The sequence below is a fragment of the Staurois parvus genome, unplaced genomic scaffold, assembly GCF_062004578.1.
Source record: "Staurois parvus isolate SC_StPar_1 unplaced genomic scaffold, SC_StPar_1.0 ptg000276l, whole genome shotgun sequence".
NCBI lineage: Eukaryota > Metazoa > Chordata > Amphibia > Anura > Ranidae > Staurois > Staurois parvus.
This window is the reverse complement of record NW_028318072.1, coordinates 3492501-3517060: the sequence shown is the minus strand read 5'-3', so window position 1 is coordinate 3517060 and position 24560 is coordinate 3492501. Positions and strand designations below refer to the sequence as shown.

At 40.2% G+C, this 24560-nt stretch overlaps 1 protein-coding gene across 1 annotated transcript in view; it reads right to left on the bottom strand.

The window, feature by feature from the left end:
* Positions 1–24560, bottom strand: part of GPAT2 (glycerol-3-phosphate acyltransferase 2, mitochondrial) — a 102520-nt gene that overhangs the window by 19935 nt on the left and 58025 nt on the right. The window contains exons 12-14 of the mRNA XM_089681724.1: positions 16658–16728; positions 10512–10773; positions 8775–8908 (exon numbers count right to left, since the gene is read on the bottom strand). Of these exons, the coding sequence (XP_089537850.1) occupies positions 8775–8908; positions 10512–10773; positions 16658–16728 (467 nt within the window). The remainder of the gene's footprint in view (positions 1–8774; positions 8909–10511; positions 10774–16657; positions 16729–24560) is intronic.

The window sequence follows — 24560 nt, the reverse complement described above, 5'->3', positions numbered from 1 at the left end:
GTGAGCGCTAACATCAGTCCTGTGTAATGCCAACAGTAAATCATTCTGAGACCATTCATGTGTGGGGTTGCTTCTCAGCCAAGAGAGTGGGCTCACTCACAATTTTGCAACACAGGCATGAATAAAGAATGGTACAAAACATCCTCCGACAGCAACTTCTCCCAGCCATCCAAGAACAGTTTGGTGACAAACAATTCCTTTTCCAGCATGATAGAGCACCTCGCCATGAGGCAAAAGTGATTACTAAGTGGCTTGGGGAACAAAACATTGAAATTTTGGGTCCATGGACAAGGAAACTCCCCAGACCTTAATCCTATTGAGAACTTGTGGTCAATCCTCAAGAGGCAGGTGAACAAAAAAAAAACCCTCAAATTCTTACAAACTCTATGTATTGATTATGCAAGAATGGGCTGCTATTAGTCAGGATGTGGCCTAGAAGTTGATTGACAGCATGCAGGGCAAGTTGCAGAGGTCTTGAAAAAGAAAGGTCAACACTGCAAATATTGACTCTTTGCATAAGTGTAATGTAATTGGCAATAAAAGCCTTTGACACTTATGAAATTCTTGAAATTATACTTCAGTATACCATAGTAATATCTGACAAAAAGATCTAAAAACACTGAAGCAGCAGACTTTGTGAAAATTAATATTTGTTTATAAGTTTTCTTAAAACTTTTGGCCAGGGCTGTATGTTCTTGACCAAGCAGGTGTTATACGAATCACCAGATGCCCTTCATTTTTATCCTGCACAACAGGCAAGGAAGAAGCAGAAGTGAAAAAAAGGATTAGATCAGGTCTGCTTCTACCTGAGCAGTGTCACTACCTATTCCTTCTTGATGGTTGATAACATGCCGCAGCTTTGGCATTGCCTGACTGCACCATTACAGGGAGATCCTGAAGGCAGACAAACCAATGAGAAAAGACCAGCTGAATCACCCAAAGTTCCAGAATGTTGTCTTGCAATTTCTGCTCCTTTGATGACAACATTCCCTGAACTGAGAAGCTCTCCAGAACACAACCTCAGCCTCACAGACCGGAATGCTCTGTCAAGACCTTCTACTGTCCCAGTGTCCAGCATCTGCATGTATATCCACCAATCCAAGGCTGATCTGGTCTTGGAAGTCAAATGCATGGTCAGGTCCACTCCTAATGTTTAGCCCATAACCTACAGGATATTAAACTCTGGAGTGAAACTGGGCACAGGGAACTGCATCAAAAGAGGCTACCATTTTCCTTACTGAACTTTCTTAGTTCAGTTAATACATGCACCTGACAAAGAGCAGGGAAGTTGAAAACTGTTAATGTATATGCACTGAAAAGAAATAAACTTCATACATTGAGCAAGATGCTTTTTGCAGTGCGGCAACTTGGATTGACTGTATATTAAATATATTTATACAGTGGGGAAAATAATTATTTGATCCCCTGAAGATTGTGTAAGTTTGCCCACTTACAAAGAAATGAAGGGTCCATAATTTTTATCATAGGTGTATTTTAATTGATAGAGACAGAATATCAACCAAAAAAAAAAAAAACACGATACAAATGTTATAAATTGAGTTTCAATTCAGTGAATAAAAAAAGTATTTGATCCCCAAACAAAACGTGACTTAGTACTTGGTGGAGAAACCCTTGTAGACAAGCACAGAGGTAAGACGTTTCATGTAGTTGGTTACCAGGTTTACACAAATCTCAGGAGGGATTTTGGTCCACTCTTTACAGATCTTCTCTAAATCCTTTCTGTTCTAATTTATTAGCAAGTCAGATTCCAGATAGCATTGCTTACTGAATGTTTAAAGTGATACTAAACCCAGTACACTGCATTCATGATATGTGGTCTCCCACAGTACACAGAACAAAGAAATGCAATTATTTTAATAAATATAAACTGCTAAATACCTTTTCTCATCAGAAGTAAATAGTCTTGTAACTTCTACCAGTGTCCAGCTGAGCACTGGTTAAAGCTTGTAGGAGGAGTTTTCATTCTGCTCTGGAAAGATGCAGAAACCCTGGCCTCTCTCTGGACAGCGCTGATTGGCCCTGTGCTGATCACATGCACGCTCCAAAAAAAAAAAATATTTAGCAATACACACCAAACTGAGCATATGCAGAGTGACTCCACACTACATGTTTTATCAAGAGATAAGAGGGGTGGACACTGGAAGAAGGGGTGGATCAAAGACAGGATCAAACAGCCTTTTTACACAATGCAGAGGATAAACCCCTTAGGTTCCACAGTGAGTATAACAAGCATGCTTTACTGCATATACAGACTGATTTTACTGTTGTGGGTTTAGCAACACTTTAAGATTTCTTGGCTGTCGCTTGGTAACTCGAAGTTTCAGCTCCCTACATAAATTTTCCATAGGATTAAGGTCTGGAGACTAACTAGGCCACTCCATGACCTTAACGCGCTTCTTCTTGAGTCACTTCTTTGTTGCCTTGGCGGTATGTTTTGGGTCATTGTCATGCTGGAAGACCCATCCACGACCCATCTTCAGTGTTCTGGCTGAGGGAAGAAGGTTCTCATCCAATATTTTACAATACATGACCTCGTCTATAGGCCCCTCAAAGTCAGCCTGTACCTTTAGCATAGAAACAGCCCCAAAGCATAATGTTTCCAACTCCGTTCTTGACTGTAGGTATGGTGTTCTTAGGGTCATAGTCAGCATTTTCCTTCCGCCAAACACGGCGAGTCGGGTTAATGCCAAAGAGCTCAATTTGGGTTCCATCTGACCACAGTACTTTCTCCCAATCCTTCTCTGAATCATTTAGATGTTCATTGGCAAACTTCAGATGGGCCTTCTTGAGGAAGGGGGCCTTACAGGTGTTGCAGCATTTCAATACATGGCGGAATATTGTGTTACCAATGTTTTGTTTGGTGACTGTGGTCTCAACTGCCTTAAGATCATTCATCAGCTACTCCAGTGTAGTTCTGAGCTGATCCCTCACTTTTCTCATGATCATCTTTACCCCATGAGGCAAAATACTGCATGGAGCTCCAGACTGAGGGTGATTGATGGTTATCTTGTATTTCTTCCATCAACTAATAATCACTCCAACAGTTTTTTAACCGCTTCCTGACTGCCCTATAGCAGAAGTACTGCTACAGGGCAGCAGGGCTGTGCAAAATCACGTATATATACACAGGAGATTTTGTACTTCCAGGTGGGGGGCTGGGTACGCGCAGCCATTGGAGGCTACAGCTGTCGATCACCAGGTCCTGGCAAGAGATTCCCTGCCGGCACCCGGTGATCGCCAAGGAACAGTGACAGAGGAGAAGTTTGTATGTAAAAAATACAGATCTCTCCCGTCAGCACATGTGTACAGTGCTTACACAGTAAAGCACACACATACAAAATAGTAAAACAGCACACAGTTAACCCTTTGATCGCCCCAGATGTTAACCCCTTCCTGCCCAGTGTCATTAGTACAGTTTCAGTGCATTTTATTAGCACTGATCATCGTATTAGTGTCAGTGGGGATGTCAGTGGCAGTTAGTCTGTCCCCCACCCCCCTTCCCGTGTCAGAATGCCCGCGCAGTCCCACTATAAGTCGCTGATGTCTGCCATTACTATTAAAAAAAAAAAAAATTAAAAATTCCAGTATATATACACCGCCATTTGTAGATGCTATAACTTTCACGGAAACAATTAATTTACATGTATTGGAATTTTTTTATGTAGCAGAATACAGTTAGGTCCATATATATTTGGACACAGGCACAATTTTAGTTTTACTGCAGGTATTTACCAAAACATAGCCAAGCTATAGTCGGATAATAGATATGGGCAGAAAGTGCACACTCTCAGGATTAATTTGAGGGTATGTAGATCCAAATTGGAATGGTCTAGTAATTACACCTCTTAAGAGTAGCCACCCCCCCCCCTTTTTCAAGGGACCAAAAGTAATTGCACAATTGAATATAATCATAAATAAAATGTTAATTTTTAATATTTGGCTTTGTATCATTTACTGGCAGTGACTGCCTGAAGTCTGGAACCCATGGACATTACCAAAGACTGGGTTTCCTTCTTTCTGATGCTTTGCCAGGCTCTAACTGCAGCTGTCTTCAGTTGTTCTTTGTTTGTGGGTCCTTCTGCCAATTGAGTTGAGATCAGGTGATTGATTCGGCCATTGCAGAATATTCCACTTTTCCTTCAAAAGCTCCTGGGTTGCTTTTGCAGTGTGTTTTGGATCATTGTCCATCTGTACTATGAAGCGCCCTCCAATAAACTTTGCTGCATTTGGCTGAATCTGGGCTGACAGTATATCTCTAATCATTGCAGAATTCATCCGGCTGCTTCTGTCTTCTGTCACATCATCAATAAACACCAATGACCCAGTGCTACTGGAAGCCATGCATGCCCATGCCATCACACTGCCTCCACCATGTTTTACAGATGACGTTGTCTGCTTTGGATCATGAGCTGTTCCAAGCCTTCTCCACACTTTTGTCTCCCCATCATTCTGGTAAAGATTAATCTTAGTTTCATCCATCCAAAGAATGCTTTTTCAGAACTGGTCTGGCTTTTTTAGATGTTTTTTGGCAAAGTCTAATCTGGTTTTTCTATTCTTCAGAATATGAATGGTTTGCACCTTGTGGTGAACCCTCTGTATTTGCTCTTGTCAAGTCTTCTCTTGATTGTAGACTTTGACAATGATACACCCACCTCCTGGAGAGTGTCCTTCACTTGTCTGGATATTGTGAATGGGTTTCTCTTTATCATAGAGAGGATCCTGCAATCATCCACCACTGATGTCTTCTGTGGACGTCCATGCCTTTTTAAGTTGCTGAGCTCACCAGTGCATCCTTCTTTCCTCAGAATGTACCAAATTGTTGATTTGGCCACTCCTAATGTTGCTGCTATCTCTCTGATGGATTTGTTCATTTTTGAAGCCTTACAATGGTCTGTTTCACTTGCATGGACAGCTCCTTTGAATGCATGATGTAGGTTCACAGCAATAGAGTCCAAATGCAAATACCACACTTAGAATCAACTCCAGACCTTTTACCTTAGTTAATTGATGAAGAAATAACAAAGGAGTAGCCCACACCTGGCCATGAAACAGTTTTTGATTCAATTGTCCAATTACCTTTGGGCCCTTGAAAAAGGGGGGATGATTACTCCAAAGAGCTGTAATTCCTAAACCCTTCCTCCAATGTGGATGTACATACCCTCAAATTAAACCTGACAGTGTGCACTTTCAGACCATATCCATTATATAACTAGAGCTTGAATATGTTTTGGTAAATACCTGAAAAAAACTAATATTATGCCTGTGTCCAAATATATATGGACCTAACTGTACATTTTGGCCTAAATTTAGGACGAAGTTTGATTTTTTTACGGGATATGTTTTATAGCATTGTTGGTCTTTTTTTGTTTATAGCATGAAAACTAAAAAACACACGCAATCAAATACCACCGTAAGAAAGCTCTATTTGTGAGGGGGAAAAAGAACAAATTTCATTTGGTTGCAGTGTTGCATGACTGCGCAATTGTCAGTTAAAGTAACGCAGTGCAAAAAATGGCCTGGTAAATCCTCTGCAGGGCAAGTGATTAAAATACACCTTTACAATACAACAGTATTTCAAAATACACCTATGATAAAAATGATAGACCCTTCATTTCTTTGTAAGTGGGCAAACTTACTGTGTGTGTGTATATACACACACACACATATACAGTGGGGATCGAAAGTTTGGGCACCCCAGCTAAAAATTTGTATTAATGTGCATAAAGAAGCCAAGGAAAGATGGAAAAATCTCCAAAAGGCATCAAATTACAGATTAGACATTCTTATAATATGTCTACAAAAGTTAGATTTTATTTCCATCATTTACACTTTCAAAATAACAGAAAACAAAAAAATGGCGTCTGCAAAAGTTTGGGCACCCTGCAGAATTTATAGCATGCACTGCCCCCTTTGCAAAGCTGAGACCTGCCAGTGTCATGGATTGTTCTCAATCATCGTCTGGGATGACCAGGTGATGTCAATCTCAAAGGTTTAAAATGCCCAGACTCATCTGACCTTGCCCCAACAATCAGCACCATGGGTTCTTCTAAGCAGTTGTCTAGAAAACTGAAACTGAAAATAGTTGACGCTCACAAAGCTGGAGAAGGCTATAAGAAGATAGCAAAGCGTTTTCAGATGTCAATATCCTCTGTTCGGAATGTAATTAAGAAATGGCAGTCATCAGGAACAGTGGAAGTTAAAGCAAGATCTGGAAGACCAAGAAAAATATCAGACAGAACAGCTTGCAGGATTGTGAGAAAAACAATTCAAAACCCACGTTTGACTGCGCGATCCCTCCAGAAAGATCTGGCAGACACTGGAGTTGTGGTACACTATTCCACTATAAAGAGATACTTGTACAAATATGGTCTTCATGGAAGAGTCATCAGAAGAAAACCTCTTCTACGTCCTCACCACAAAAATCATCGTTTGAACTTTGCAAATGAACATATAGACAAGCCTGATGCATTTTGGAAACAAGTTCTGTGGACCGATGAGGTTAAAATTGAACTTTTTGGCCGGAATGAGCAAAGGTACGTTTGGAGAAGAAGGGGCACAGAATTTAATGAAAAGAACCTCTGTCCAACTGTTAAGCATGGGGTTGGATCAATCATGCTTTGGGGTTGTGTTGCAGCCAGTGGCACAGGGAACATCTCACGAGTAGAAGGGAAAATGGATTCAATAAAATTTCAGCAAATTTTGGATGATAACTTGATGCCATCTGTGAAAAAGCTGAAGTTAAAGAGAGGATGGCTTCTACAAATGGATAATGATTCTAAACACACCTCGAAATCCACGGGGGATTACATCAAGAGGCGTAAACTGAAGGTTTTGCCATGGCCTTCACAATCTCCTGACCTCAACATAATTGAAAATCTATGGATAGACCTTAAAAGAGCAGTGCGTGACAGACAGCCCACAAATCTCAAAGAACTGGAAGACTTTTGTAAGGAAGAATGGGCAAAGATACCTCAAACAAGAATTGAAAGACTCTTGGCTGGCTACAAAAAGCGTTTACAAGCTGTGATACTTGCCAAAGGGGGCAGTACAAGATATTAACTCTGCAGGGTGCCCAAACTTTTGCAGACGTCATTTTTTTGTTTTTGGTTATTTTGAAAGTGTAAATGATGGAAATAAAATCTAACTTTTGTTGACATATTATAAGAATGTCTAATCTGTAATTTGATGCCTTTTGGAGATTTTTCCATCTTTCCTTGGCTTCTTTATGCACATTAATACAAATTTTTAGCTGGGGTGCCCAAACGTTCGATCCCCACTGTACATACATACACACACACACACACACATATATACATACATACACAAACACACACAGTGTATAAGGATCTATATGAATAAATCTTATAAAGTAATTTAGCATGTACCCTTGCAGGTGGCTAGGGTGAAATAATGGTCATCAAGCCAGACAGAGTTGTAAACAAACTACTGCCCTTGAGATGACAAAACTACTGCCCTTTGAAAAAAGACAAAAGTCCATCCAGTTCAACAATTAAAAAAAAAAAAAAAAAAAAAAAAAAAGATATAATCCTATACCCACAGTTGATCCAGAGGAAAGCAAATAAAAACAGAAAAGAATGATCCAATTGGCTCCTGCTGGGGAAAAAAATTCCTTCCTGATCCCCCGAGAGGCAATCGGATATTCCCTGGATCAACTTTACCTATAAATGTTAATATCCAGTTATATTCTGTGTATCTAGGAAAGAATCCAGGCCTTTTTAAAAGCAATCCACTGAACTGGCCAGAACCAACTCTTGAGGGAGCCTATTCCACATTTTCACAGCTCTTACTGTGAAGAAACCTTTCCGTGTTTGGAGATTAAATCTCTTTTCCTCCAGACATAAAGAGTGCCCCCTTGTCCTCTGTGATGACCTCAGGGTGAATAACTCTACACCGAGTTCACTATATGAACCACTGATGTATTTATACATGTTGATCATATCCCCCCCCCCCTTAATCTCCTCTTCTGAAGAGAGAATAAATTCAGTTCCTCTAATCTTTCCTTATAGCTGATCTCCTCCATGCCTCTTATCAGTTTGGTTGCCCTTCTCTGTACTTTCTCCAGTTCCCCAATGTTCTTTTTGTGAATTGGTGCCCAAAACTGAACTGTATATTTCAGATGAGGTCTTACAGAGATAGAACAGTCTTCTCAAAATGAGTTTTGATACAGTTTGGTTTTAGCGCAAATCATACTGTCTGCAGGTGTGGATTTTAATAAAAGATAGAGAAGGTATAGTTTTGTCAAGGACTGTAATAAATACATTTTAATGGGCATATAGGAATTTGAAAATATTGTATGTCTAAACGTATAGTAAATATCACATTTATAGTTCGTGATATTGATGTAGCCTTGGCAACCAGTCTATAGCCTTTATAGTGTTATGGTTTGATTTGTTATAAAAAGGGTTGCAAGCCTCTATACTCTGAACCTGCCTGAATACTTGTTCCCAGCTGCAACTGTGATCAATAAACCTATTTCACTGACGAATCTGCTTGGATCGGTCTTTTGTTTTTTTCTACTTCAAACCATGTCAGGTTTTAAATACCATCTGTGTCCCAATTGGCGAAGGGGGTGGATTCCTATCCAGTCTGCCACCTGTCAGACATCTTGGCCATCCCAAATGTGGACACAGATAACACAAACATTCCAACGCTTGCTTGTTTTGTCCAAACCAAAAAAAAAAAAAAAAAACACAAGAACTTTGTGGCTTGAGATGGAATTTAAATATACATACTGGCTGGAGGAGGATATTTTTAGAAAGCAGGGAACAGAGAGCCATCATCATTTCAATCAGTTCTTCCTGGGTGAAGAAAATTTCCACCAAGCAAAGAGTGGGTAGTTGTGCCATTAAGGCATGCAAAGTGCAGGCTGCAGGTAGAAGGAAAAAGGTACTTGAAAAATTACACTGTAGTAGACGCAACATGGATGTATTTTGAATTAAACATTATTTGTACTTGGAGTAAATAACATGATCAATACCCATTCTTTATCAATATATTACAAATATTACCAAATATGTCAGGCATACACTATACAGGAAAACGTTTGTGGACACCCAACTACCACACATTGTGAGGCACTGGCTAGCAGGATTGTGGATGTGTATATTTGTCACCTAAGGGCTCCATGATTTGTGTTGTTGCTTGCTCAGAGTTTAATAAGTTTTGGTCATGGTCCTGGAGTCTCAGCCGATCACAGGCCTTTTTTTCTACGTAAACTGGCTTATGCTGAGGGCTCTCTCACTTTCACACTCTCTGCTGTGTGAATCGGCTGATGGATGAAAGCTGTCTATTTGTTTTGGGGAATCTACTGTGGTGCACCCTGTTAGTCATGAAATGAAGTTTAGTCAGTGGCATGGACAAGCAGATGATTTGTTTTAGGTTATGGACTTGCTGTATAAAGTCCTCCTGTATCAAACCTGTGTTTGCTTGTTTCTTTGCGGAATAAAATGCAGGACAAACCTGCCTGGACTGTTCCTGTCCAATGTATGGTTTACCATTGCTATTATCAGTTCAGTCTGCCCCCCTCCATACCGAACGTATCAGGTTGATGGACATTCATTTCCAAAATGATGGGTATTAGTATGGAATAGACCCTACCCCCTTTGCTGCTGTTAAAGCCTCCACTCTTCTGGCTCTCCATAAAGTTACAGGATGTGTCTGCTAAAACAACAAAAAAGTAAGGTCCTCAACCTTGGGGATTTGTGCAGGCCACTGGAGTGCCTCCACACCAAACTCTAAAATCCTTGTCTTTTTGGAACTGGCTTTGTGCACGGTGGCAAAGTCATAGTTGGACTGGTCTTTGTTCATAGAGTAGCATAATTCATCTACAGGGATCTCTGAATGAACTAGAAGTGTTGTGTGTGACCACAGCACACAGTCTTGTAGTTCCCTATGGACTATGAATGCAGTAATCAGCGCGTGCGCATCCGTACTTCATTTAATCTTCCTCCAGCTCTCCAACTGACAGCCTTACATAGGTACTGGACAGAGAGCTGGAGAAAGAGCTTACAGAAGCCTGACACTGCACTCGCAATCCACTGATTGCCAGTATGATGCTTTCAGGCTCCTGTAGTAATAAAAGCACATTTTTTCCATGCAAAAACATATGCAATTATAATTTTTTTTAAAGGTGAACCTAGCCTTTAATGTGTTTGTATACTACAGCAGCAACAGCACCCTTCACTGGAAACTCCTGACCTCAGCTTGGAGGGGTGTCTACATACTTTTGGATATATAATCTAGGTGTGATGGTCAGGTGTTCACAAACATTTAGCAAAAACCAATTGAAAATGGTTGTAATAGGCATACAATCACAACATGAACCAACAGATATGGTATTATTAATTCAATCATTTATAGTTACCTATTTTCTATTATTTTTTTAATACAAATATTTTATCTATTTTCACAGTTTGCTAAATTTTCACAAAGTATTTTAAATTGTTGAACCAGAATTTGAGCTACTTAACCTCCTACAGCCTCATAAAGAAAGACAGGGAGCAAAGTGGCACTCCTTTGTGCCAGTTCCCTGATGCAATCATGTGATGTTCGACAGAATACAAATACATCATTGGATGGGACTGATAAGAGGGTCACGCAGCTCCGTAACAAGTAGAGACTGTGGCGAAGCAGGTCCCAGCGCTGGCCAGAAAATCCCAAGTCAAATCCATGGAGTAGGATATCTTCGGTCATTGAAGAAAATTCAGAAAGCAGTCTAGACAGAGAGACCCCCTAAAAGAACACAGCAGGATTAAATACAGAAGAGAGATTTCAGGAAAAACACAGTAAAGTTGTTACAAATACAGACATATTAAATAGAGTATATGATAAAACAATGTATTTGTAGATTGGCTACACTGAAAAACGACATGTCAAAATGATAATAAGATTCACATTACACATTATAAACAAAGCTTGACTTTTGCGATAACACATATTCTCAACCACCTAATTCTGCCATACAAGCTTTCCTATTGGTCCTTAAAGGGTAAATTCAGCTTTTGATAAAAAAAAATAGATACACATTTTAGCAGGTAAAAAAATTTGTATTTATTATTTTTTGCTGCAGGAGCCGGTATAGCATTGCATTAGCGATCTCCCACAGATCTGTCAGTACATCTGCTTGCCTGTACAGGATGTATGAGGAAGCATATATACTGACACGAGGATTCAATGAACTACCATGGTGCTCCACAGTGCTGTGGTAGTTCATTGAGAAATACAAGTCGACAGCCACTAAGGCTGTAGGGGACTTGACAATTTCCCATTCACAGAGGAGTAACACAGCCGGGTGGGCAGAGCCCCGCACGGCCACGTTTTTTTTTTTTTTTTCCATTGACAGCTAGTGGGGTTGGAGAAGATTGGCGGAGAGCGGGAGCCAGTACTTTCATAACATATTACATGTTGCACCCTGAATATGGGTGTAACATGTTATGAAAGGTGAACTTATCCTTTAAATAAGACCTTGCAGTTCGCAGTCAAAGTATACTAGCAGGTCCCTATATATGATAAATAAATATAAAAAAAAAAATAAAAAATCATAGTTACAAAGCCATGGAATCCAGTGCTGTACACTTTGCTTCAGAAGTTCTCCTGGTGCTTCTTCTTTTTCATGCCAAATTCTCCATCAACAAAAGAGAGGCGTCATGTTTCTTTCAACCAGCCATGGCATGCTCCAGACCTCATGCATGCGCATATAAAGATTTGGGAATGTGTTATATTACGTATAGCTTGCAGGGGAACTATATTTTTAAGGCAAACACATTCTGTTTGAATGTGGATTTGCCAGGGGGCTGAGGGTAGCCATCGCAAAGATCACCCTTATCTAGGTGAAAAAAGTGGGATTATTCATGATCATGGGTGTAATGCTCTACAGGTCCCTAAGAAAAAAAATGCACTTTTTTTTTACCTACAAAAATTATGCATGTATTTTTTTTTTTCTTTAAAAAGGTGAACTTCTCCTATAAACCTCAGATATCTAGGTCACAAGCTTGATTTCCTGGTCCAGCCGATCGTAACCTCTTCACACCGACAGTACGCAAATATGCGGCCTCTCGATGGCTGGGCTTCAACGCCGATCGGCTGCATAGTTGCATATCATTTGTAAACAAACGTGCTGCGAGCGCACACTGCGCGCTCCCAGCACATGTCGGTGTCCCACGGAAAGGTCCCGATCTCTCCTTGCGATCGGGACCTTTCCGATCATGAGACTGCCATCTTTCTCAGTAGAGGAAACCCAAGGAGAAAAAAAATGCAAAATCTCCCTCCCTCTGCATCTGTTAAACACATCAATTCATTTATTCACTCAATCTAAAAGTCAAAACTCTTCAAAAGCTTGGCTTCTTATCCAGCTACAAAATCTGGCATTCCAAATCTGCCAAGTCCTCAGACAACCCTTTCTCTGCATGGTGATGTTCCTGTACTTTCCAAAGTAGGTTGATGTTTGTTGACCTTTGCTGATGCTTGGACAACGTGGAAGATTTATGGATCTTCAATAAACCCTGCCTGGTCCTCTGTTATTGCTGTAGCCCGTGGCAGATTGGTTCCAGGGGTTTTACTCTTGCATGTTCACTATCCTCAAACTCTGGATGGAACCCACCAGATTGGTCATCTTCTCTATTTATCAAGGAGACTTTCTGGCCTCTGTGTACACCAAAGATGCTTTGCACCTTCATGTGCCAACCTTTTCAGCACATCAGTGATTTCTACACTTTGTTGAAAAGGTCCCTACGCTACCAGTTTGTGCTCCTGCACCTCAGGTATTCACCAACCGTGCTGGTACTGTTAGATTATTGTGCATCCCCATTGCGGGATAATAAAACAACCTCCTGTTGATGGAACATTCAATGAGGGATCTGTCAAACAACACAACTTTAAATGTCCAAAACATTGCAGCCATTCAGGTAGATTCTGTATCCTAATAAATCGTCAACCGCAACCATGACAATTTATATGGGCACTGCCAGATTGTCAGGATCTTCTGTCCCATGGAACAAATAGCCAATCTGCTTCTCTATGGCTGGCTTTAATGGCATTGCTGTTGAAGCCCAAGTTCTGAGTCTGTATTTGATTTGATATTCAAAGCTATATCTACTTCCTGCAAGGTCTATCTTCAACACACAGTTGTGTTCAAAATAATAGCAGTGTGTTGAAAAAAGTGGATAAAGCTCAAAATCCTTCTAATAGCTTTTATTTCCATACACACAAATGCATTGGGAACACTACACATTCTATTCCAAATCAAAGCATGAAGAAAAATATATCAAATTTGTGTTGTTCCTCTAAAAAAATTGAAGAAAAGTGAATATTAGACTGTTCAAAAAAATAGCAGTGTTTGTATTATTCTTTACAAACGCAAACATTCACTATATAAACTGAAACATGTTTGAAGATTTTGCTTTCCTTTGAATCACTTAATTAATATTTAGTTGTATAAACACTGTTTCTGAGAACTGCTGTACATCTGTGTTGCATGGAGTCAACCAACGTCTGGCACCTGTGAACAGGTATTCCAGCTCAGGATGATTGGACTACATTCCACAGTTCTTCTCTATTTCTTGGATTTGCCTCAGAAACTGCATTTTTGATGTCACCCCACAAGTTTTCTATTGGATTAAGATCCGGGGATTGGGCTGGCCACTCCATAACGTCAATCTTGTTGGTCTGGAACCAAGATGTTGCACGTTTACTGGTGTGTTTGGGGTTGTTGTCTTGTTGGAATACCCATTTCAAGGGCATTTCCTCTTCAGAATAAGGCAGCATGACCTCTTCAAGTATTCTAATGTATTCAAACTGATCCATGATCCCTGGTATGCGATAAATAGGCCCAACACCGTAGTATGAGAAACATCCCCATATCATGATGCTTGCGCAACCATGCTTCACTGTCTTCACAGTGTACTGTGGCTTGAATTCAGTGTTTGGGGGTGTCTGACAAACTATCTTCGGCCACTAGACCCAAAAAGAACAATCTTACTTTCATCAGTCCACAAAATGTTGCGCCGTTTCTCTTTAGGCCAGTCAATGTGGTCTTTGGTAAATTGTAACCTCTTCAGCACGTCTTTTTTTCAACAGTTGGACTTTGCGGGGGCTTCTTGCAGATAGCTTGGCTTCACATAGGTGTCTTCTAATTGTAACAGTACTCACAGGTAACTTTACACCTTCTTTGATCTTCCTGGAGCTGATTGTTGGCTGAGTCCTTGTCATTTTGGCTATTCTATCCCTTCGAATGGTAGTTTTTCGCTTTCTTCCACGTCTTTCAGGTTTTGGTTGCCATTTTAAAGCATTTGCGATCATTTTAGCTGAGCAGCCTATCATTTTCTGCACTTTTTTTTATGTTTTCCCCTCTCCAATCAACTTTTTAATCAAGGTACGCTGTTCTTCTGAACAATGTCTGGACAGACCCATTTTCCTCAGGATTTCAGAGAGAAATGCACTGCAACCAGCATGTATATCATTTGCTGTCTTCCTTCCTTAAATAAGGGCAAAAATTGCCACCTATTTTTCAAAGAATGAATGACCTCACTAATAGAATTCCACACTGCTATTATTTTGAACATGCCCCTTTCAATTAGTGATTCAATTACACAGAATCAACAGCATGCATGTCATGACTGTTGGGTCTGTTGGATTTCTATTACTCTACTACACCTGCTAGTAAATTATTTGCCACGTAGAAATATCATTTCTACCAAAAACAGTGACTGATCAGGTTAGTGATGTCTGACTGCTATTATTTTGAACACAACTGTACTTCATTTCGTGTGAGGCTCAAGGATTCCACCACATGAATTTTTCTGTGGAACGTATCCTCTCCTTCATGCAGTTGGGTCTGGACAAGCATTTATCTTTCAGAAATATTAAAGTGTTACTAAACCCACAACAGAAAAATCAGTCTGTATATGCAGTAGAGCATGTTTGTTATACGCACTGTGGAACCTAAAGGGTTAATCCACCACATTGTGTAAAAAGGATGTTTGAATCGGTCGCTTCTCTGATCCTCCCCTTTTTCTACTGTCCCCCATCCATCTGCTGATGGAACAGAGCCTTGGGGACAAGCTTCACATCCTCAGTTTGGTGTATATTGCTAGAGTTTTTTTTTTTCTTTGGAGAGTGTATGTGATCAGCATAGGGCCAATTGGCACTGTCCAGAGGGTCAGGGGTTCTGCAGCCTCTTAGGACAATCAGGGGAGAATGAAAACTCCTCCTGCAAGCTGTAAGCAGTGCTCAGCTGGGCACAAGACTCCTCTAACTGCTGATAAGAAAAGGTATTTAGAAGCTTATAATTACTAAAATAACTGCATTGTCATGTTCTGTGTACTGTGGGACACCAGATATAGTGAATGCAGGCTCCTAGGTTTAGCAAGGGTCAGATTTCTACCCTTTTTACTCTGTTTCAGAAACCGCTGACTTCTAAGTCCTTGATTAGGATCTTTGCACAGGGGTCTACCCTGGTCTTCTATGTCCATGTAGGGAGCAATACAACCCCAAATGAAAAAAAAAGGGATTTTTGAGTGAGCAAAAAAATCCTATTACTGACTCCCCTAACATTCAATAGGATTCACAATTCTTTCCACACACAATGTCCACTACAAAGCCACATGATGGTGTCAAGCTTTACCAATAAATGTCCATAACAAAGAATGAATACCTAGAGATTTCCAGCTATGCTTTACAGCTGCAAGTCCATTGAAGGAGCAGGTCTCCTTCAGTGGAGTTGCAGGAGGGAGTTAAAGGATCAGTTCACCTTTCCAATCACTGTTCCCAGCTCCTGCCTCCTAGCACCACCGCCCACCCACCCCGGCTCCCCACCGGCTTGTGACATCAATCAGGCGTAGGTTCCTCTCTGGACACCTGCTGTCACTTTTCAAAAACAACGTGGCTGTACGAGGCTCTGCCCACACAGGCACGTCATTCCTTCACAGATTCCTGTGAATAACTCATCATCACTCCTATAGACCAGCTCCAGACGAATGGGGGTGCAGTTTTCCGGAGGATCAGTGAACGGGGTAAATCTAGCTTTTCCCTAAACCCCTGGACAAAACAAGCAAAGCCCCACTGCATGGGAAAATAAATGTTCTGACCGGAGCTCTGCTTTAACTGCTGGTGTCAGAAAATGTTTTTTAAACCTTATATGGTCATGCAAGGTCATTATGATGCCAAAGTGCAAAACTAAGATACTAAATTTCTCAGGAACATGAGTAGCAAGATCCTAACAGAAGATATGTTTATAACTTTTTTTTATCATACTAACTGGCTTGAGCTAAACAACAGCCAGCAAATGTTGTCTTTGATGATCTGTATTTAGGGCCCTAAATAAGTTCTACTTGCAAAGTAAACATACATAGGATACAATTAGGATTTAGATATATTTAGACGTCAGTAATATCGTATTTTATAAAACACAGACATAGCTTTATTTTAAGTTCGTATTACTGGTAAAGGAATGGAAAAGATTGTGCAGAAACAGTTTCTCCAAAACCATAACTCACAAATAACATGAATTATGTGCCTCAAGGGACACAGTCACCAATAAAAGTGCTACAACAGTCACATCCCCTAGTACAAATCCCTTCTAAGGTTCTCAGTTCACTCCAGGGATATACAATATACTCACAGTTCTGTGTTTGTGTAGGAGAAGGGCTGAAATCATGTGAGAAGCCATGACTGAAGAGCAAGACACTGCATCTGGAAGAAAAAAATAGTCAAAGACAGGAGGGGGATAAATCTAATGTGTGTTTATCCCCTCCACGGTACTTTTTCTGATGTTTCTGATGCCTACATACACAGACATATTCAAACCTAACTCCAGTCAAACGTTTTACTTTGAATTTGGAGAGAATGGGGATAGGTTAGAGCCTCTGTCTAGTTTTCATTGCTGCTTTGCACCGTTTTGGGGGAGTTCCTCTGACTTTCAATCAGACAGGAAACTATGTGAAATCTCTAAATAAAAATAAATTTTTTTGGAGAACAGTGATAGGTTAGAGCTTCTGGCAATATATTTATTGTTGTGTGCGGTACCCTATGGTACTCCCAGTTTCTGTCCCAGAGACACAGTGTGCAGGAAGTGACGTACAGGCACAAAATAAAAACCCAATGTTTATTGAGTTTTATTCACTATAACAAATAATTTGGGCTAGAGTTGAGGTTCTACATTCTACAATCTTGAAAGCACAACTTTAGTGATTTGGGGGCCAACCCTATTTTAAGTATTGAACACATCACCATTTTTCTCACTAAAAATATTTCTAAAGGTGCTATTAATAAACTTTAAACAAGCTTTAACCTGTTTTTTCTTCAGCAATGGAGTCTTGCGTGATAAACGTGCACACAGGCCATGGTGGTTGAGTGCATTACTTTTTGTTTTCTTTGAAATAATTGTACCTGCTAATTCCAGGTCTTTCTGAAGCTCTCCACTAATCCTTGGCTCTTGAACAACTCTTCTGAGAATTCTTTTCACTCCTCTGTCAGAAATCTTGCAAGGAGCACCTGTTCGTGGCCGGTTTATGGTGAAATGATGTTCTTTCCACTTTTGGATTATGGCCCCAACAGTGGTCACTGGAACATTCAGAAGTTTAGAAATCCTTCTGTAACCAATAATGTCAGTATGTATTGCAACAATAAAGTGGCAAAGGTTTTGGGAGAGCTCTTTGCTTTTACCAATCATGAGATGTTTCTTGTGTGACACTTTGGTAATGAGACATTTTTATAGGCCATCAGTTGAGACTGAACCAGCGGATATTAATTTGCACTGACAAGGGACAGGATTGCTTTCTAATTACTGATAGATTTCAGCTGCTGTCTTGGCTTTCCATGCCTTTTTGCACCTCCCTTTCTTCATGTGTTCAATACTATTTTCCCTGTGTCACTGCAGTTTATTACACATAACTTAACTTTTGAATGTATTTTAGTTTCTTTGTATGTATGGATTACAATAGGTTGGTTGGTTACCAATATGTGGTGAAAATTTCATGTCAATAACACCTTTAGAAATATATTGGTGACATGTACAATACTTATTTTACCCGGTGTGTTTATTATTTATATATTTATATTATATACACCCCTGCCCTGAAAATAGTTGAAATTACAAATGTTTAGGCATTCTCATGTTTATTCCTTTTGTTTGTATTGGTATGAGACAAAGTGGAGAAACAAAAAGCCAAATCTGGACTTGACAAAAATGAAAAATTCTTGGCATCCTCAATTTAATATTTGGTAGCACACCCCTTGGAATAAAATAGCTGAAATCAGTCGCTTCCTGTAACCATCAATGAGTTTCTTATACCCCTCTACTGGAATTTTGGACGACTCTTCTTTCACCAACTGCTCCAGGTCTCCCAAATTGGAAGGTTTCCTTTTCCCAACTGCTGTTTTGAGATCTCTCCACAGGTGTTCTATGGGATTGAGATCTGGACTCATTGCTGGCCAGTTCAGTTCTCCGGCACTTTGTCTGAAACCATTTCTGGGTGCTTTTTGACATGTATGCAGAGAGGTGCAGTGCTAAACACTTATCAAATGTCAATAAATCAATATAACAATAAATCAATATCAATATAAACATCTGGAATAATTCATAAAAATCCAGAAAAGTGAATGAAATAAAAATGGAAATAAATAAAACAGTTCAAAGGTGACTCTTGTGCTCTGATAAAATGGACCCGGTATCTGTGCCAATGGTGATGTAAATAATGCGCACTCACCGGACGCGCACAATAAATGCGCCTTATAATAATAATCCAGATGTCATCATACAGGGAGAACAGGAACTAGAAGATCTTCCCTCTAAGGGATGATGGATCGTCAGACAGGATCCTTTAGGGCTTAACAGGTGATCCACGTCCACTGGGGTTCCCCTATAAGGGGTTAACCTGGTATAGCTCTCTAGGTAGACAGGTTGACAGGTTTCCACTTATGGATGTATGAGGTCCACAGGGGATTTTTCTGTGAATTCAAAGAGCTCCCTCAGGGGGTAGGAACAAGGATATGCCCATAGTGTAGTAGGTGATGTAGAAATTTTATTAAATAAATGAATATAGATGCATCATAGGGTAAAGGATAAAATCAGTGATCACATAGGGACTAACCGTCCTGTATCAAAAGATGGCAGCCGGAGCTCCACGTTGCTCCGGCAGCGTGACGTCACGGAGTGATGTGGCTCCTCCTGACACGTATCGTGCTCAAGCACATCTTCGGGCTGGGGGGGACCATCTTTTGATACAGGCTCATCTGAAGTTTGCCAATGAATATCTAAGTGATTCAGAGAAGGACTGGAAGAAAGTGCTCCGGTCAGATGAGACCAAAATTGAGCTCTTTGGCATTAACTTGACTCTCCGTGTCTGGAGGAAGAAAAATGCTATGGGGTCAATTCACTAAGAGACAAATACCGCATGAATTTTTGAGTTAAAAAAACAGCAGTATTTATCTTAAAAGTAGTCAATTCCCTAAAAAAAAATGCGTTATTTAACAAATGCGTTAAATATTTATGTTTTGCAATATTTAGCACTTACATTTTGCGTTATTTTTTCACAATTATTTTTTTTGCAGACTAGCACTGCACCAAAAGGCACACAGCAATATTGTGAAACTATGAAAACATTCTAGATCATTCACAAAATGATCTCCCTATAATGAAATGTTACAAATTATTTTCATTCCTGAGCTGGGAGAACATTTTCACACTGATACTTTTCACTTTCTGGCCAGTACAGACTTCCTCTAATTTTTATTTTTTACATTTCTAAAATACAGCCAGCAAATACCAGGTGGTAAATAACAAAGGTGTGTGTTTTTTAGTAAATTGACTTAAATTATTTTTTCGTGGTATTTATCTCACTATTTTAACAAATGTGCGGTATTTACCTCACATTCAATATTTTAATTTGATGAACTGACTGTTATCTCATGCGATATTTCCAAAAAATGAGTTATGAGACCTTCATATCGCATGTGGTAACCTTTAGTGAAATGACCCCTATGACCCTAAGAACATCATCCCTACAGTCAAGCACGGACTTGGAAACATTATGCTTTGGGGCGGTTTCTCTGCCAAAGGTACAGGTGGACTTTGCCGCATCGAGGGGCCATGTATTGTAAAATCTTGAATGAGAACCTTCTTTCCTCAGCCAGAAAACTGAAGAGGAGTTGTGGATGGTCTTCCAGTATGACAATAACCCAAAATATACTGCCAAGGCAACAAAGGAGTGGCTCAAGAAGAACATTAAGGTCATGGAGGGGCCTAGCCAATCTCCACACCTTAATTCTGCAGAGAATTTATGGAGGGAGCTTAAATTTCGAGTTGCCAAGCAACAGTCAAGAAACCTGAAGGATTTAAAGAAGATCTGTAAAGAAGAGTGGACCAAAATCCCTCCTAAGATGTGTGCAAACCTGGTAACCAACTACAAGAAATGTCTTACCTCTGTGCATGCCTACAAGGGTTTCTCCACCAAGTACTAAGTCATGCTTTGCTTGGGGATCAAATAGTTATTTTACTCACTGAACTGCAACTCAATTTACAACATCTGTATTGTGTGTTTTTTCTGGATTTTTGGTTGATATTTGGTCTCTTTTATTTAAAATACCCCTTTGATAAAAATTATAGACCCTTCATTTCTTTGTAAGTGGGCAAACTTACAAGATCTGCAGGGGATCAAATATTTATTTTCCCCACTGAACAGGTATTCCAGCCCAGGACGATTGGACTACATTTCACAGTTCTTCTCTATTTCTTGGTTTTGCCTCAGAAACTGCATTTTTTATGTCACCCCACAAGTTTTCTATTGGATTAGGACCCGGGGATTGGGCTAGCCACTCCATAATGTCAATCTTGTTGGTCTGGAACCAAGATGTTGCACGTTTACTGGTGTGTTTGGGGTCGTTGTCTTGTTGGAATACCCATTTCAAGGGCATTTCCTCTTCAGCATAAGGCAGCATGACCTCTTCAAGTATTCTGATGTATTCAAACTGATCCATGATCCCTGGTATGCGATAAATAGGCCCAACACCGTAGTATGAGAAACATCCCCATATCATGATGCTTGCGCAACCATGCTTCACTGTCTTCATAGTGTACTGTGGCTTGAATTCAGTGTTTGGGGGTCGTCTGACAAACTGTCTCCGGCCACTAGACCCAAAAACAACAATCTAACTTTCATCAGTCCACAAAATGTTGCGCCATTTCTCTTTAGGCCAGTCAATGTGCTCTTTGGCAAATTGTAACCTCTTCAGCATGTCTTTTTTTCAACAGTGGGACTTTGCGGGGGCTTCTTGCAGATAGCTTGGCTTCACATAGGCGTCTTCTAATTGTAACAGTACTCACAGGTAACTTTAGACCTTTGATCTTCCTGGAGCTGATTGTTGGCTGAGTCCTTGCCATTTTGGCTATTCTTCTATCCATTCGAATGGTAGTTTTTCGCTTTCTTCTATGTCTTTCAGGTTTTGGTTGCCATTTTAAAGCATTTGCGATCATTTTAGCTGAGCAGCCTATCATTTTCTGCACTTCTTTATGTTTTCCTCTCTCCAATCAACTTTTTAATCAAGGTACGCTGTTCTTCTGAGCAATGTCTGGAATGACCCATTTTCCTCAGAATTTCAGAGAGAAATGCACTATAACCAGCATGTATAACATTTGCTGCCTTCCTTCCTTAAATAAGAGCAATAATTTTTCAAAGAATGAATGACCTCACTAATAGAACTCCACACTGCTATTATTTTGAACATGCCCCTTTCAATTAGTGATTCAATTACACAGAATCAGCAGCATGCATGTCATGACTGTTGGGTCTGTTGGATTTCTATTACTCTACTACACCTGCTAGTAACGTATTTGCCATGTAGAAATATAATTTCTACCAAAAACAGTGATTGATCAGGTTAGTGATGTCTGACTGCTATTATTTTGAACACAACTGTAAATGTCCAAATTGGGCTCAGTTGGCTCAGCAAGATTTACTGCCAGACACAGTAGAATCCTAGGTTCAGATCTGGGCCCTGTCAGTACTCCCCTCCTCCCAGGACGTCCAATGGCCAGGTTTGTCAGGAAATCTCTGGTGGAATGCTCTTGTTGATCTAGGGATATGAATGTTCTCCTCAGGCTCCCAAGAATTTATTTCTGGCCCACATCCTTCCCACTTAACTAATGTAATTTGTTCCTAAAGATTCTGGAGTCAAGCGTTTTCTCCACAAATTCATCTTCACTCTGTACATCAACTGGTGGAAGGATTCTTCCAGAAAAACAATTTTCATGAAATGGTTTCAGTAGTGATACATGAAAAATAGGGTTTTTGTACTTGAGGTTAATGTCCTTAGGAGGATGATTGTGAAGTGGATCATTCTCATACCCCTCTATGAGAAGATTAAAAGATTTCTTAGGACTCGTGGCCCCTAGAAAGTTATTTTGAGGAAGGATCATACATTCAGAGTAGTCTTCCTGGACAGGCCCAGACAACATCTGCTATAGGGCATCAGCTTAACTGTTCCTTGACCTAGGTCAATACAAAATAACGAAATTGAACCTGTAGAAGAATAGGGTCCAACATGCTTGCCTAGATTCCAAGTGGTATCTGAAATCCAACATCGGAATTCAGTTGTATACTCCACAACAGAGCATCTACCCTGCCATAAATTGTGTAACTTTGGTTCGGCAGTAACACAGCAGTTAAGATCATTGAAAATCTGATTCATAGTAGTTACAAAAGAATTGAAATTCTCCAGGATGGCATTGTCTTGCTACAAATAAGGGGAGGCCCTGGCTAAGGCTTCTTTAGTCAGGAGGTCGATATTAAATAGTACCTTTTTCCTGTCAGAAGTAAATGCTGCAGGTTGCATCTGAAAGTATATAAGGAATTGATTAAGGAAACTTCTGTATTGGCAACGGTCTCCGCTGAACCTGAGTGGTAGGGGCTTACGTGTGTTAGAAATTACTGTAGCAGTATCTCAGGTAGCAAGTCCTGCAAATGTCTATACTGATCAAGGACGTCCTATTGTAGCCTTTTCACTTCAATTTATAATTCAAAATACTTTTTCTGGTAGTTAATACTAAACGCTTGTGATTCAATAATTTGCTGCTGAGCCATAGCAGTTGCAACAGCCTGCATGTTTTGGGCCAGATTATTTTGTCACTCTCTGGAGTCAGGCTCAGAAGCCAGTAGCTACAGCAGTAGAGAGGCTCCCACCAACCAGCAATATAGGTATACTGTGTAAGCATGTCACCCTGGTGGATGACACTGGCTCACCAGAGGTGTGGGGTCTAAGAACTAACTGGTATTCGCCAAAGCTCATAATGGTGGATATGGGTTTTGCTGCAAGTTAGTACCAGGTCACGGTCCTCGAGATTGCCCCACCAGGAGGTGAGCAAGTGGGGGGGTCCAATAGCAGATATAGTAGGTTGTGATCAAGCAGATGCGTAGTTCGGTCGGTAACAAGTGGTCGCAGGTTGGGATCAAGCATAAGCGTAATCAAGGAACAAGCCAAAGGTCAGTACTGAGTCGTAGCGAAGATACAGATGACAGCAGGAGTGACAAGAGCGAGATATTATACTCAATATCCCTGCACTATGTGCAATACCAAATATCAATAGTAAATCAAGCAAAATGTGAAATCCAACCAGCAATAAATGAATTCATACAATATAATATAAATATATATGTGAAAAAACAGAATATGTACAGCTGCTTGCTGTTTAAAAGGACAAAACTTTCCAATACCACACTACTATAATTTAACAGTGCTGCTCTTTCACATACATCACATTATTTATACATTTCAGTTCATGTGCTTAATAGTCCAATAAAGTGAAACAAGTGTAGTCCATAAAACAAAATGCAATGGTGCAATTGCAATTTGTTTGTGCCAGGATTGTGCTGTGCTCCCCTCCTTTGTTCCCCTACTCACCAACTGGTGTTAACCCTTAAATATTAAGAGTCAATGTGTGAACTTGTAAAAATGGGTTCTTCTCTCCATCGTTTACATATGATCAACTGTGATTTCTGCTGTGGATTGGAGTAAAGATGATCACAGAAATACTGTATATACATAGCGTAATTATGTTATTTTATTAAAATTTAATAAAATCAGGTTCTATCTATCCATTCAGTCGTATCCGACCCTTGGCGATTGCATGGACCGTCACTCGTAAGCGACTTTTTCCATGAATTCTCTTAGCAATTATTTTACAGGGTAGGTTGCCAGGTCTTCAGGTCTTTCCCCAACCGCTACCATGCTGGAGATCCAGGGATGAAACTAGGACAATTTAGACAGGAGACAATTAACCTACCAGCATGTCCTTGGAGTGTGGGAGGAAACTGGAGTACCCAGAGGAAACCCACGCAAGCACAGGAAGAACATGCAAACTCCATGCAGGAGGCGCCATGGTTGGGAATTTAACCCATGACCCAATTACTGCAAGGCAGAAGTGCTAGCCACTAAGCCACTATGCTGCCCAAAATCAGGTTACACTCACAATAATATCATTAAGAGAGGCATGTAATGGTAAGCTGGAAATACAGCGACGGCGTGCATTC